This window comes from Denticeps clupeoides, chromosome 5 (assembly GCF_900700375.1).
Source record: "Denticeps clupeoides chromosome 5, fDenClu1.1, whole genome shotgun sequence".
Lineage (NCBI taxonomy): Eukaryota > Metazoa > Chordata > Actinopteri > Clupeiformes > Denticipitidae > Denticeps > Denticeps clupeoides.
In genome coordinates this window covers 29,191,950-29,205,504 of record NC_041711.1, presented here as the reverse complement: position 1 = coordinate 29,205,504, position 13,555 = coordinate 29,191,950, and the positions used below count along the sequence as shown (strand labels likewise).

Below are 13,555 nucleotides of genomic sequence, written 5' to 3'. Positions count from 1 at the left end.
TCAGCCGCTAATTAATTATTGCCTCATCACAGACGAAGGCAGCGTCATCAGTCATTATGGGTGAGAAAAAGCCTACTGGCCACATCTGTCCTGCCAGTCTGATCAGTGCACAGATCAGCTGCTGGGGTATTTATGTGTTTGTCACCTGGGGCAGATTCATGATGGATTAGGCTTTAGAGGCCACTGGGGGCACCAGTGACCAGCGTTAAAAAGCACATAGAGTAATTAACTCAAGCTCAAAATAAGAAGAAATAGTATGCAACAACATGAACATGGTACATGCCTTTGTAATCGGTACAGATCCTTCTTTGCTTGGTTCAGAACTTGCAACAATACCATATTTTTGTAATGTTTATACCGTAAGGTCTGAAAGGCTGTACCATCACCAATGATGTATTGTGATCTATGTATTATGCTTGATTTATGACATTTATAAATATAGGTGATAGAAAATAATTTTAAAAATGCATAAGCCACTTTCAGGATCATTCTTCTTCTCTCCTTGACAACACTGTTCCTCAATCACAGCATTTATACAGAAAATTGTTAACCACATATCTGACACACACACATGCAGGAGAGATATACACAGGTACTGCTAAATGAATTAATCTGTAAATCTGCCTTAGTTTCATACCTTCAGTCAGGCAGGTAATAATGTTCATCTGTAGATTGGGATCTGTAGGTTTCTGCAATGTATCAGGCTGCCCCTGCACCCTGACAGTCCATCACAGTGTGAAAACATACACAACCACACACTTTACATTGTTACGAGGGACCTGGTAATACCTACCAGTGTAAAAACTACCATTATATAACAAGATGCAAGAACTCTTTACATTTTTTATTAGATTTTCTTAAGTTAAAGTTAGTAAACAGTCTCATCTTAAGTAATGTGCAGACATACTCCATATTCAGTGTATGGCAGAAGTAATTAAAATTATTACATTATTATAATGTATGAAATATAATTATTCACTTAAGGTATTGTACATAGCAACAAAATTTACATTATTTACTGAACAATCTATTTGAATTCAGATATTAAAGGTGCTCTTTTATGAAAATTTTATGAAAAGGGTGGTAGTAGCCTAGTGGTTAACACACTCGCCTATAAACCAGAAATACCAGGTTCAAATCCCTAAACAAGGGACTGTCCCTGTGACTACTGATTGTAAGTCGCTCTGGATAAGGGCGTCTGATAAATGCTGTAAATGTAAACGTAAAATTTTGCTTTGTGAGATTATTTAACGTTAATATGAGTCCAAAGCTAATCTACTAATCTAAAACACATGAATGCATGCTACCAGGAATTAGCCATTATAAAATATAAGCACATGGGAAAGACACTGAACTATCGGTCAGTCACAAAACGGACATTGCCTTAAGAAAAAAATCAAGCTCCTTATACCTTTTCATCCTATATATTATCCTTATATACTAACACTGCTCTTCGCCCTCCTTTGGTCAATTCACTTCTTTTCAACTCTTTGTTGAACTCTTTGGATGCTTTGCCATGTTAACTTGCACCAGATTTACCTTCCCTCATGTTAGTTTACATGAACATTAAACATTGTGCATGTTTAATTGTGCATTTAACATTTCTTAAACACCCACCATTCAGCCAATCAGTATCAGCCATTAACCCAGATCAAAACTGTCCAAAAACGAATGCCTCAATCCTCACAGACAAGCTTCCCAGTGCTGCAACACCACTTGTTGTCTGCCTTCACACTTAAAAGTGATCGCAGAATATGCAGCCCAGAAGAAGAGGTGAACGGTCTGTGCTATTTGAACAAAGTAATCAAAGTTGTTACTCTCTCTGGTGAACCGCAGTCCAATTAACATTTAATAATATGCTGGAATTTTGACCTACTCTTCCCCCAAGGATACAACTTACTGCATGCCGCTTTGGCATAATGAACAAGCTTAAAATGAATACATGCTGGAAATCACCTCACTGTCCAGTTCTTGAAACAATGTTCCTGTGTGCATTTACTTTAGTACATTTTCGCGAGATCTGACAAGTTTTGAAAAGTATACTCACACATAAAAATATTAAAAGCAATAATTGCACAATAAATCAAAGATTTGCCAATATATAATGTACAGTGTGCAGTAGAGATTTAAGATTTAAATCGGTTCTCTCTGTAGATGCTCTCAGGTTCTGGGTCTCCTAGCAACAGGTTTCAGTTAATCAATTTCAAAATGGCTTAAATCTGATCAGAGGAGTATACTTTACCTCAACACTGTACCCTACTACAGAGTGGTGTTTGAACTGTAATTTCTGACCCATTCAGGCAACAAATGGTGTGTGTGTGTGTGTGTGTGTGTGTGTGTAAAAGTAAAAAAAAAATGTTGCAACCCCAGAATGGAAACCACACAATGCAAGAGCACAAACTCCAGCTCTGTGTACAGGGTCACACATTTGCATGCAATGCAATTACAGATAAGGTGGTGTCAGTGCACAGCAGCATGGTAACCTTGAAATATACTCAAAAATAAAACTGCTAAACGACTGAATCATGGATCTAATTAGATGGGTCGCTTTTCTTCAAGTGCTGTGTTCCTGTCAAGGTAAATCAGTTTCCATTCAATGTCTGCTTCACGTTAACATGTGCTGAGGCACTACTCTGCCAGCTTAACTATCAAACTTTCAGAAATGTAAATTATATTTAAAACTCTAAACCTATATTTAAAACTCTAAATTATATTTAACTCTAACATGTCTTTTTCAGCTGATGCGTTACAGAGTTTCACGTAACTGCTCATTTATATTCTTATTGTAAGAATACGATTGCTAAAAGTTAAAATGTGCTAAAATGCTAATTAAATTAGTAATTCTAATTGCACCTATACAACCATGATGTAATATGACCAAAATATACTGTACATACAAAGACACGTATAGAGCATAATACATTGAAATGGCAGATCATTACTGAACAGAAAGTAATGGTTCCTGGATGTGAACATGCATTTAGAAGAGGCCACTGACAACGCAGACATTGGTCCTGGTCCCAGTTCTGAGACGATGTGTGGACAGTAGAAAAATACATCTGTTATATGTAAACACAATAAAACTCTACATCGCTGGGCTTCTATGCATATATAGAAACAAGCATATATAGGGTGGTAGTAGCCTAGTGGGTAACACACTCGCCTATGAACCAGAAGACCTGGGTTCAAATCCCACTTACTACCATTGTATCCCTGAGCAAGACACTTAACCTTAAGTTTCTCTGTCCCTGTAACTGCTGATTGTAAGTCGCTCTGGATAAGGGCGTCTGGTAAATGCTGTAAATGTAAATGTAAATAGAAACACTGGAACATATACTTTTGCCATTACATAATTTGTAACTTGAACATGTGCTTTTAAAAATCATTTGAACTTCGATGCATCAGGTAGATCAGATAAGCTGGTAAAGGTAACTTGGCAGAGGGAGAGACATGCATAGTCCCTCATTTATCCTATACATTGATGCTGGCATCATACTTAAAATAAATCATTTATACAGCAAATCACTCTTACGTTTGCAGAAAACAGAATAATTAGCTAACACGTTGCAATCCAACAAAGAGTAATATAGAATAAAATAAATACACTGTTGAATATTATACCGGAGACTAGACCTAGGAAGGGACTAATGTTGACTGAACAGTATCACAACGTAGTAGATGCGTAGTAGATATTTAAAAAAAAGAATGAATTAATGATCTATACTTAAAATGACTGTCCATTCATGTTGACACCTTGGGTCTTTTTATGTAGTAATTTACCATTTACTCTCATTCATTCTTTGTGGATCCGTAACATCAACGTAACATAGAAAAACCAAAAACCTGCAGTGTTGGTCCAAACAACACAACAAGGGCCATTAAAAAAATATTCAGGTGTGTTCTTGTATCTTTTATTTGATTTTCTTTTATTTGCTAATCTGTAAATATGTAAGACTTTGAAATAAAATGTCACATCTTACATAACTGAACCTTCTTTGTTCTCCGTTCTTAGCGATTCGAAACACAACCAGTCCTCATCTAATGGACTCACTGGAATCTGATACATCCAATGCGAGTGAGTGTATAGTGATTTTGTGTTTGTGATTGTCGCTGTTATTCCTGGTGAAAGCAGATTCCCGTCATATTGAACCGAACGTTAGTCTAGTGCAGCCTGACGAAAGCTTGCGGAAAAGAGTAAATGGCGTTCGGTCGGTCATAATGGACTTTATACAACCAGTCCGTGACTGTAAAAATTATTTTTTTCTGCTAGTGCAAATGCATGCACACTTATTTTCTATCACTTGGAAATAAACCCTTTAGTACAAAAGAAATTGAGAAATCAAATGTTTCTCCCCACACTCTACAAGTAATATATTCCAAAAGATAAAAAATGACACTACAGAGGACACGTCAGATTTATTAAATCAACGATATGCTGTCTTTAAAAAAAATTACCAAGTAAACATTAACAAGAAATACATAAATGTAAGATGTTATTTAGCTCAAACTATTTATTATTGAACAACGTATCAGGTTTGTGTGTGTGTTGACTTAAAATGACTGAAAAGGATCTGTGGGTTTATACAAAAAGTTGCTGTAAATGATGCGCCGATAAAGGCAAGGTGTGGTGATTTTGATTTAATGGTTTTCAAACGATGTTGCATTACATTTTGACTCTAAGCCTTAATTTTTATGTTTTCTTGTAATATCATTTTGATAAAGCATAAATATATATATATGTTTTTTTTAATTATCTAAGGGAGATCTAAACCTCTAGCCTGTGGTGACGTTTTTTTACTTAAGTCAGTTAAGGTCGCTGTACCACATAGACACCCAGACACACAAATAAATTTCAGTGCTGGAGTATCTAAATAAAGTTTTTCCCCAGTGTCTCCCCAATCTGCACCACAGCCTGACATTTCCACAGGAAGTGACTCACGGGAAGTGGCTCCGCTGCAGTTTGTTGCTTAACAAATTGAACTTTTGCAGAACACAACATTGGCAGACGTTTTGTGGGTATTTGTTGTTGTGAATGCAGCATTAGAGCGTCTGACATGCACAAACTGTGTAGAGAACGATTTCTGAGAAGAGAAATGTTTGAAATGAGGCCACAGATACTTTCATGCTGCACCACATGTCTCCTGGATATGAACATGAAGATGACTTCTGAACTATGAAATTGAATGTGTTATTTATGTAGGTAGGTTCAGCCATTTCAGTCTATCTAAAATCTGTGACGGACAACTGGAGGTGCATCATGAAGGCACAAAGATGGTGGCAGCCCTCAGTCCAGAGAACCAAAAGGAAGTTGCTGAGCATGTATGTGAACACTTGCAGTGTGGGAAGCTGCATAAGCTGACAAACAAGAACAACGAAGAGCTCAACAACTGCCTCACCAACTGCACCTACAGAGACACCAACCTGCACAACTGCACAGAGGCTGCAGGCAGCATCTGCAGGAACCTGACAGAAATTCAGTGTGGTGGGTCTCAGCAGTGCCATTCCTCTCCATGATCAGTGCTGTGGATGCCTGATGCGTGTTGTAAATTGACGTTATTTTTCTATTGCTCAGGGCACCAGGTTGTCCGGCTCAGTGGCAGCAAGGACGAGTGTGAGGGGCGGGTGGAGCTCTGGGGAGAGGAAGGATGGGGCACAGTGTGTGACGACGGGTGGGACCTGCAGGATGGCCATGTGGTGTGTGCTCAGCTGGGCTGTGGCTTTGCTCTCCAGGTGACTGGTGAGAAGGGACAGTTCGGCCCGGGCTCCGGTCACATCTATATGCTTGATGTAAGCTGCATAGGCAATGAGCAGAACCTGTGGCAGTGCAGATCCCAGAGGAACATGACAATCGACTGTGGCCATAAAGAGGACTCTGGCGTGGTGTGCTCAGGTATGAAAAAATATGATATGTCACCTTGGTGATAATGAAATGTGTCCACGTGATGAGCAAAATTGTTCAAGTACACTAAACCATAAATGCAGTGGATACAAAAATTGTCAATTTGGATCTTTAGATAGATTTTTAGAATGCCTTGGTGGGTCTAAGTGGGAAGACACAGTCAGACCAGACATGCTAATGGAACCAAAGTGATTGCTATTGTGAAGCACAGCACACGGTGACACAACGAAATGTGTCCTCTGCTTTTAACCATCACCCTTGGTGAGCAGTGGGCAGCCATGACAGGCGCCCGGGGAGCAGTGTGTGGGGACGCTGCTTTGCTCAGTGGCACCTTGGCGGCTTGGGATACGAACCGGCAACCTTCCTTACTTGCTAGGCCACCACTGGCCCGAATGAGCACTACGGCTGAACTTTGAATTGGAGTAAAGATGATAACACTTGTTTATTCCTCCCTCAGGAAATAAAAGCAGCCCGACCACCCCGGCTGAGACGACTCAAACATCCTGGTCCACGGGTGATGCATGTGTCCTCTCTACACTTTATTAATCCAGTGAAAAATATATGCAAATAAGGCATTGCAATGCTAAACAACGTGTGCGTTTTTTGTTTTCTGATCCTAGAGTCAACGGTCATCGTGGTTGCCGCGGACTCGCACCCTCATGACCTGCATGCAGCAGAGGCAGGCTGCGTTGTCCTCAGCATTGCTCTGCTTGCAGTGCTCGCCTACAATGCAGTGCTCTGCAAGCGTTACAGGAAAAAGACCGGTGTGTGACAGTTTCTCGTCTGCCCCAAGGGGAAAAAAAGTCCAACTTTATAACCAATAAAACAGCAAATACATTTTAACAATAATTTAAGAACCTATGAGTGCCTTGAGATTTCTATTATACTGTGTTAAATAATACAATGGATGTGTTGGATGTGCTTTTATTATGAAATGCTCTTAATGTCCAGTTAATTTAATGTTTTGAGCACATAAATTATTTCACTTGACAGCAGGTGAGATGCAACAAAGCGTCTCCAACACGGCCGAGGACGCTCAGCAGAACGAGCAGGAACAGGGTCTGCTCCAAGTCCCGTCAGAAGGCCCTCCGCATCCGGGTGGGTCTGACTGCTGTTTGCCTTTTAAAATATTCCGCTTGAATGACTTGTATTGAGCACGAATGTTTCTTTTTTTTAAAGACGCTTCAGACGATGCCAGTTTCCACCGACCCGTGCATCCTGAGGGCAGTTTAACCAGCTCATGCAACTCAAATGACCAAAACTACATTATCGCTACTGAGGAGGAGGAAGTAGATAAATCCAGCATACCTCCAGAAAATACAGCCACCGTCTCCTGTCAAGGTTCTGTGTTTTTTATTGAAGCAATCAGGGCAGACGTGTAAGTGAACTGTGAACGTAACTTATTTCAATCTGAATTAACGCGTTCACAGAAAGAGCTCCAGAAAATGCTGCCCTCCACCGACAAGTGTCTACAGACAGCTCGACCAGCTCATGCGACTCCAGCTACGCCTGGCCCGTTGTGATCAGGCAAACTTTATCAGGTGAGTTCATTTCAGATGTTCTTCAGTGACCTAAACAGTAGCTACAATTTCAGATTTAGTTCGTGCTGCATTGATATTTCTGTTGATTACACTATCGTAACAATTGCTGGAAATCTTGGATAACAACCTGCTTCTGTTTTACTTGAGCAGTTGAACCCTCAGACTCATCCTCTGAAGATGACTATGTAAATGTTGGCCCAAAGGCAGACTCCCAGATAGATCCAGGTGAGTTCAGATCAGAGTTCAAATTCAAGGGCCATTGTGCTGAAAATGAGCAATTTAATGATGTTCACCCATTTCCCTGAAAGATGATGTCGGTGCAGATGAATCACTGCAGCCATTTCCCCACGATGAGCCAGTGAACGTCCCAAGGACAAGCACCGGTGAGTGTTGGCCCACTTTCCACTTTTTATTTCAGCGGTGAGTGGAACTTCTGTTTTCTCTACTTCTGTATTCTATGTAGTTATACGGTATCAAGCCATGAAAACACTGACTATCCTCTTCAGTACTGTACTTGGCAAAAAAAAATATTCCCTAGAAGATGCAATAAAAAAAAATAGTTAACCAAGGACGATTCAAACTATAGGAAAGACATACCTTTCTTGTTTCAAAGAAACTTTATTCGCATGTACATTTGTATTTTCAATATTTTTCAGATGGTTTTTATAGTGTACGTTTGACATGGTACCTTTGGTATAGTTCGTTAAAATTCTATTTATTTTTGTTACTCTTATCTTCTACTGTCCACTTTCTGAAGTGGAAGTGAATTGAATGTCATTGTGAAACACTGCAGCACAGCACACGGTGACACAGCAAAATGTGTCTTCTGCTTTTAACCATCACCCTTGGTGAGCAGTGAGCAGCCATGACAGGCGCCCGGGGAGCAGTGTGTGGGGACGGTGCTTTGCTCAGTGGCACCTTGGCAGCTCGGGATTCGAATCGACAACCACCTGATTACGGGGCCAATTCCTTAACCCACTAGGCCACTTTCCGCTGTGACTCAGCAAATTTCTAACTTGTGGGACAAATAATTATCCTACCAGTTTTCAGGTTAATCAAATTCATGAGTATCGAATAAAAAAAAGCTGCTCACCGTCTTGAGCTTTTTCCAGTTCATTTTGAAACATGCTTCATAGCTTAAAAGAGTCATCTTATATATCTGTGCTGAATATCAGATCACGTGTACAGTAGCATACACAGCTCATCTTTCTGAGCGTAATAATGACTATTCTTCTCTACGGCGTTGCAGCTGACTCTTTAGGTTCATTCAGCTCATCTTCTGAAGACGACTACGAGAACATAGGCCCTGACGTGGAGACCTTGCTGAAGTCAGGTTGGTATAGATACATAAAAACAGCCTGTAAAAATGGCATTACACAAACAAAGCAAAATTACCTAAAACAGGTTTCCTTTCCCCCCCCCCAAGAGTTAACCAGCACAAGCACATGGAATTCTGAGAAAACCTCACCAACACCAGACCCACCTGGATACCAGGATCAACTGAGCCACTACAACACCAACCACCTCTCACCCATCAATCAGGGTCTTTATAGCTCACGCTGATTCAGTAAAGGATTCTGAAGAATTGAGTTTTATTAGAAATATACTAAATCAACAAAAGCTCATAAATTAAGAAATAAGCCATTTGAAACTAACTTTCTTTCTTTACAAAACTTTCTACATTTTTAAGAATTTTCTCAAACTATCTGGTAAACTGTATTACACAATATGGAATGTAATATGAATATGTAATTTTTAAGGCTACATTTTAACAAAGTAAAAAAACTATGTTCTGTATAGATACAGCTTGCATTTGAAATAACATTCTTTTCCCTCGGTCTTCAGACAACGCAAGCAGCACATCAGAGGAGCTCTATGAGAATGTACCAGAAACGGAAGATGAAGGGACAAACCCCACCCTGACAGAAGATCTAGACACATCGTCGTCAGGCAGTGACTATGACGAGGTGCCAGAATGACACGACACGGGCCTCACACAGTGATGAATCCGATCAAAAGTACTACACACAGCAACTCGGCTACAATTATTTATTCACATAACATACACAGTCACACATAACTTAACTCGATCCATTCACACAGAGTTCGTGGCTAGCTCCAGATGGTAGTAAAAATGTATTAAATCTTTTCCTGTCAGTGGAGTGTGTGTGTGTGTGTGTGTGTGTGTGTGTGTGTGTGTGTGTGTGTGTGTGTGTGGTGCCTCATAAACCGAATGTTCTTTTTTAGAAAATGATGCTGAGAATGTATAAAGGTGTTTTACAGTACATGAATGTGAATTGTGAATGTATTAAAGTTTTCACACAATGAATAATGACTGTGTATCTTCACTATGCACTAAAGTATTGAAATAATAAGACTATTAATCACTTAAACGTTTCATGGTCACAAATTTCATACAGAAAGAGATTTGAATCAGACATGACTTGATTAATAAGTTCACTGATATTTCTGCCAGTGGGAGAATGGAAAAAGAAGGAATGGAAATAGCCCAATGGGGCTTGAACGTCAATCAAGTTCAGGGGGGGCGGTTTGTCACGTCTCATGTTTGCCACAAACCCACTTGAGCTGCTGCTGATCCCTCAGGTCCATGAGGCTGAAAGCGGAGTGCCAGCTACACTGGCATGCATACGCCCGTGCCCCCCGCTTGTACTTCAGTTTGCCCCTCAGCTTGTCACAGTCAGGCATGTTATTTCTGTAAGCAAGAACACACAAGCACAAAAAATGAATATGAAAATATGGAAACAAAAGGAAGTTCATCTGTGTGCGGATCACTCAAGCCCCAGATATCTACCCAATCAGCATGAGACTTTCCACTAAACTAAAAATTTCCCCTAATGGCTCAACCCCAGCTAATAATTTCTATATTAAGCAGAAGAAATCAATTCTTCAAGCAGTTACAGGCAAAACGTATAATAATTTAAAAATCTGAAGACCTTAATGAATTTCTGTGTTTTTTCCAATGAAGGTGGAAGTAGATCAGACTACAACTGACTTCCGTTGAAATTCTCAAAAAGTCGCGTTGATTGTGCTCTGCTGCTTGCATCAGTTGCACAAGTGGAGATGACAGCAGAACAATTGCAATGAATGCAGACATTTAAAAGACTCATCATGCGTTTGATGGAAAGCCTTAGACCGTAAAATGGTGGAGGAAGATAAGAAAGTACAGAAGACAATGGAAAAAATATTTCTAGCATTTAGGTAACTTATTTTGTTTGTTAATATCTAGACCAACTGCACAAAATGAGACAGCCCCCCCCGCCAACCCCAACTTGTAAATTCAGAGGTCAGAAGTGATACATATATGCATGAATTTAAATGTGAACAAAAAATACAGTATGTTTTCGTTTGAATCGTGCAGAGTTTTGATTATCCTATTAGGTGTGTTATTGTAATTTTATAAATGTTTACAAATATAATCTTTTGTGAAATTAACCGGAGGTGTCATTTTAACACCATGTAACACTGCCCCCTTGTGCTAAAAAAAAAAAAACCACAAGACATGGTGAATTCCCTTTTGATGTGCCTTACCTAAAAAAGAGGTAGTCACATGAAGGGTCCCACTCAAGATCATCAAACGTAACAATGCGAAAATCACACGATGTACATCTTAACTGGTTGCATGCTCTGCAAATGCACACGCACAAACAGTGAACAAACCGCAAATCATATAATGAACATGAACATGGTGATGTATGTTCATGGCTGACATGACATTACAGCAGAGTAAATAAAGCAAATTGTTAAATATGGCAATATTTTATTCAGGTACTGTGGAAATATTTACCAGATGAAATGATTTAAGAGTACAATGTAATAAATTATTTCACCTTTGTGAGTTACTTGTTCCTATGCCATGTCCTATGGCACTTCCACCAAGAAAAACTGGACAGCATCTACAAGGATGCAAATAGTAGACAAGAAGAGAAAAACTTCACTAAGAAGCAGTCAACACCAGGTATTTTCATGAAATGTAAAACAAGTAGCTTGTTTCTGGTTCAAACGTAAGGAGCCAGTACTACAACCCTGGGATTCTTCCGAACATCTTTACTCAATATATTGATGTATTTTATATGACTACTACAACACCCATCCCTCTCTCTACGCCTGCTTATTCCTGATCGGGGTTGCCGATCCTTGGAAAATGCGCGCAGAGCGGGATGCCAGCCCAATGCAGGGCACACACACACACTCTAATACCAAAGGGCAATTTTGAGTTGCCAATTCACCTTGTGACATGCCTCTGGACGCTGGCAGGGGACCCACACGTCACTAACCGCCGTGCCTCCATGTGGTGCAGTACATATCCATTAACAATCTTGCTTCAATGTTTAATCAAGTTTAGGGGAACCTACATGTGGTTTTGACTAGATAATTTACTAGATACATACTTTCGCTTGCTGGACTGTGCCACTGACAACTTTGGTCCAGTTCGGATCGCTTGAGGCATCTACACGAAAATGAAAAGTATCTTATAGTTATAGTGTGTTAATCTGTATGACATATACATAGTCTTTAAAAAAATACTTTCATACACATTACCGAACTGTCATCATCATCCAATATGTCCTCTAAAAGGTCGTCAAGGTCATCTTTCTCTGGTCTTCTACAGGACGTAACACTGCTTCAAAAATCAAACATCTGACAATATTCAGCATCAAAATCTCAATGAACTTCAGTCACGAACAGCGGCAAAGGTGCAACTTTGCATGAATTATTTCTCTGCCATATAAATAAAGGCGATTTTCTCAGGCAGGCAGAGTTAATAGAATAAAGTAAAAAACACTCCATTATGTACACATTATTTTTTCATCTTTAGAGAACCCCCCCACATACAAGTTGATCAAAGTGGACACAGAGGCGTGTGTTAGGGTTCCTGATCACAATATGGGGTCCTCGACAAATGTACAACACATTTTAAATACTACTATGTGCCCCTAAATCGCTGTCATCTCTCTCAATAGATAGATAGATAAATGAATAAATTAGGTCACAATTAACAGAACTGCGTTTGAACTCGAACTCCACCCGTCTTTTGTGCGTCTGTCCCCGGACTGCGCAGACATCCGATCCCCCTTCGGAGCGGTGCGGCAGAACTTCGCCTCCACCTCGTCCAGCAAGTCGTCCAGGTCATCGGCCATTCTCTGCTCATCTACGGTCCTGTAAACATTCAAGAGACGCGTGCAGCTTCTTCGCTGCTCAGAGTATGAGTTTCGCGCAAAAGGCATTACTGCCCCCTACCGACGTGGTGAGCAGAAGCAGCGAAGCCTGCATTAAAGGAAGAAAGAACGTCCAGTTGCCATGACTCAACTTTCAGACAAATTCACCTGGATGACTGAGAATCTTCACAGACTGTAGACATCGCATGATGTCTACCGACATACACCACCAGGTTAAAATCTACCCCTTTCTAGAGAGAAGACATCAGTAGTACATAGGTTTGTTACGCATGAACGTGCAATGTTATCACTTTAGTTAAATTTAAGTTTAGTTAAATATAAACAAACGTAGGTACTTAGATTAGATCATATTAAATGTATTCTTGTTTTCGTTCATGACAAATGGGTAATATCAAAATAGACCGTACTGAGGTTGTTCGTTCTGAAGTTGAATTCTGAACTGTGGAGTCATTCAAATGTTGCTTTGCCCTATATCAAATCCTTATAACTCCAGGTTTGAAAAAAAAAAGTCCGACAGTATACGGAGTGCCAAAAACGAACGTTGTCGGCAGGATTCGAACCTGCGCGGGGAGACCCCAATGGATTTCTAGTCCATCGCCTTAACCACTCGGCCACGACAACGACACATACTCTATACAGCAAAGCTTCCTTGACATCGTACATGTAATTCAATTCATTTCCACGTTCTTGTTCTTTTATTTCAATTTTGGCATTTTTCACCATATCCTTGGATTCTGAGATGTAACAGAATGGAACGGGATTTAGGCCAAATGGAAAGTGGCTTTTTAACCACCAGCGTATTTAGCGAGCGCTCCGGTCCACCGTAAATCCTCCTGTAGTAACTCAACGTGGCCAGTAGAGGGCGCTGCAAACACCAGCAAGCAGAAAATAAATCTGTTAATCTCCGCACTCAATAC

At 40.1% G+C, this 13,555-nt stretch overlaps 2 protein-coding genes and 1 non-coding gene across 7 annotated transcripts; 1 reads left to right on the top strand and 2 right to left on the bottom strand.

The window, feature by feature from the left end:
- Positions 1 to 2,384: 2,384 nt before the first annotated feature.
- On the top strand, positions 2,385 to 9,769 carry LOC114790993 (T-cell differentiation antigen CD6). 3 transcript variants are annotated; one of them, XM_028981456.1, is made up of 14 exons: positions 2,385 to 2,577; positions 4,013 to 4,075; positions 5,201 to 5,482; positions 5,573 to 5,890; positions 6,357 to 6,413; positions 6,520 to 6,663; positions 6,896 to 6,997; positions 7,079 to 7,240; positions 7,330 to 7,440; positions 7,588 to 7,665; positions 7,749 to 7,823; positions 8,690 to 8,773; positions 8,867 to 8,983; positions 9,286 to 9,769. In XM_028981456.1, the coding sequence occupies exons 1-14, from the start codon at positions 2,526 to 2,528 to the stop codon at positions 9,417 to 9,419; spliced, it is 1,779 nt and encodes a 592-aa protein (XP_028837289.1). In that variant the 5' UTR covers positions 2,385 to 2,525; the 3' UTR covers positions 9,420 to 9,769. The 3 variants fall into 3 exon arrangements, with proteins under 3 accessions (XP_028837289.1, XP_028837288.1, XP_028837287.1); XM_028981455.1 differs by having other exon boundaries at positions 6,893 to 6,997; positions 7,591 to 7,665; XM_028981454.1 differs by having other exon boundaries at positions 6,893 to 6,997.
- Positions 9,016 to 12,800, bottom strand: cfap418 (cilia and flagella associated protein 418). 3 transcript variants are annotated; one of them, XM_028981457.1, is made up of 6 exons: positions 12,487 to 12,800; positions 12,001 to 12,082; positions 11,850 to 11,908; positions 11,289 to 11,354; positions 10,990 to 11,085; positions 9,016 to 10,153 (listed from the first exon to the last, which is right to left on the bottom strand). In XM_028981457.1, the coding sequence occupies exons 1-6, from the start codon at positions 12,684 to 12,686 to the stop codon at positions 9,994 to 9,996; spliced, it is 663 nt and encodes a 220-aa protein (XP_028837290.1). In that variant the 5' UTR covers positions 12,687 to 12,800; the 3' UTR covers positions 9,016 to 9,993. The 3 variants fall into 3 exon arrangements, with proteins under 3 accessions (XP_028837290.1, XP_028837291.1, XP_028837292.1); XM_028981458.1 differs by having other exon boundaries at positions 12,001 to 12,079; XM_028981459.1 differs by lacking the exon at positions 10,990 to 11,085.
- Positions 12,801 to 13,177: 377 nt separating this feature from the next.
- trnas-aga (transfer RNA serine (anticodon AGA)) lies at positions 13,178 to 13,259 on the bottom strand. The gene has a single exon. It is a non-coding gene; the product is annotated as a tRNA-Ser (tRNA).
- Between the last annotated feature and the right edge of the window lie 296 nt (positions 13,260 to 13,555).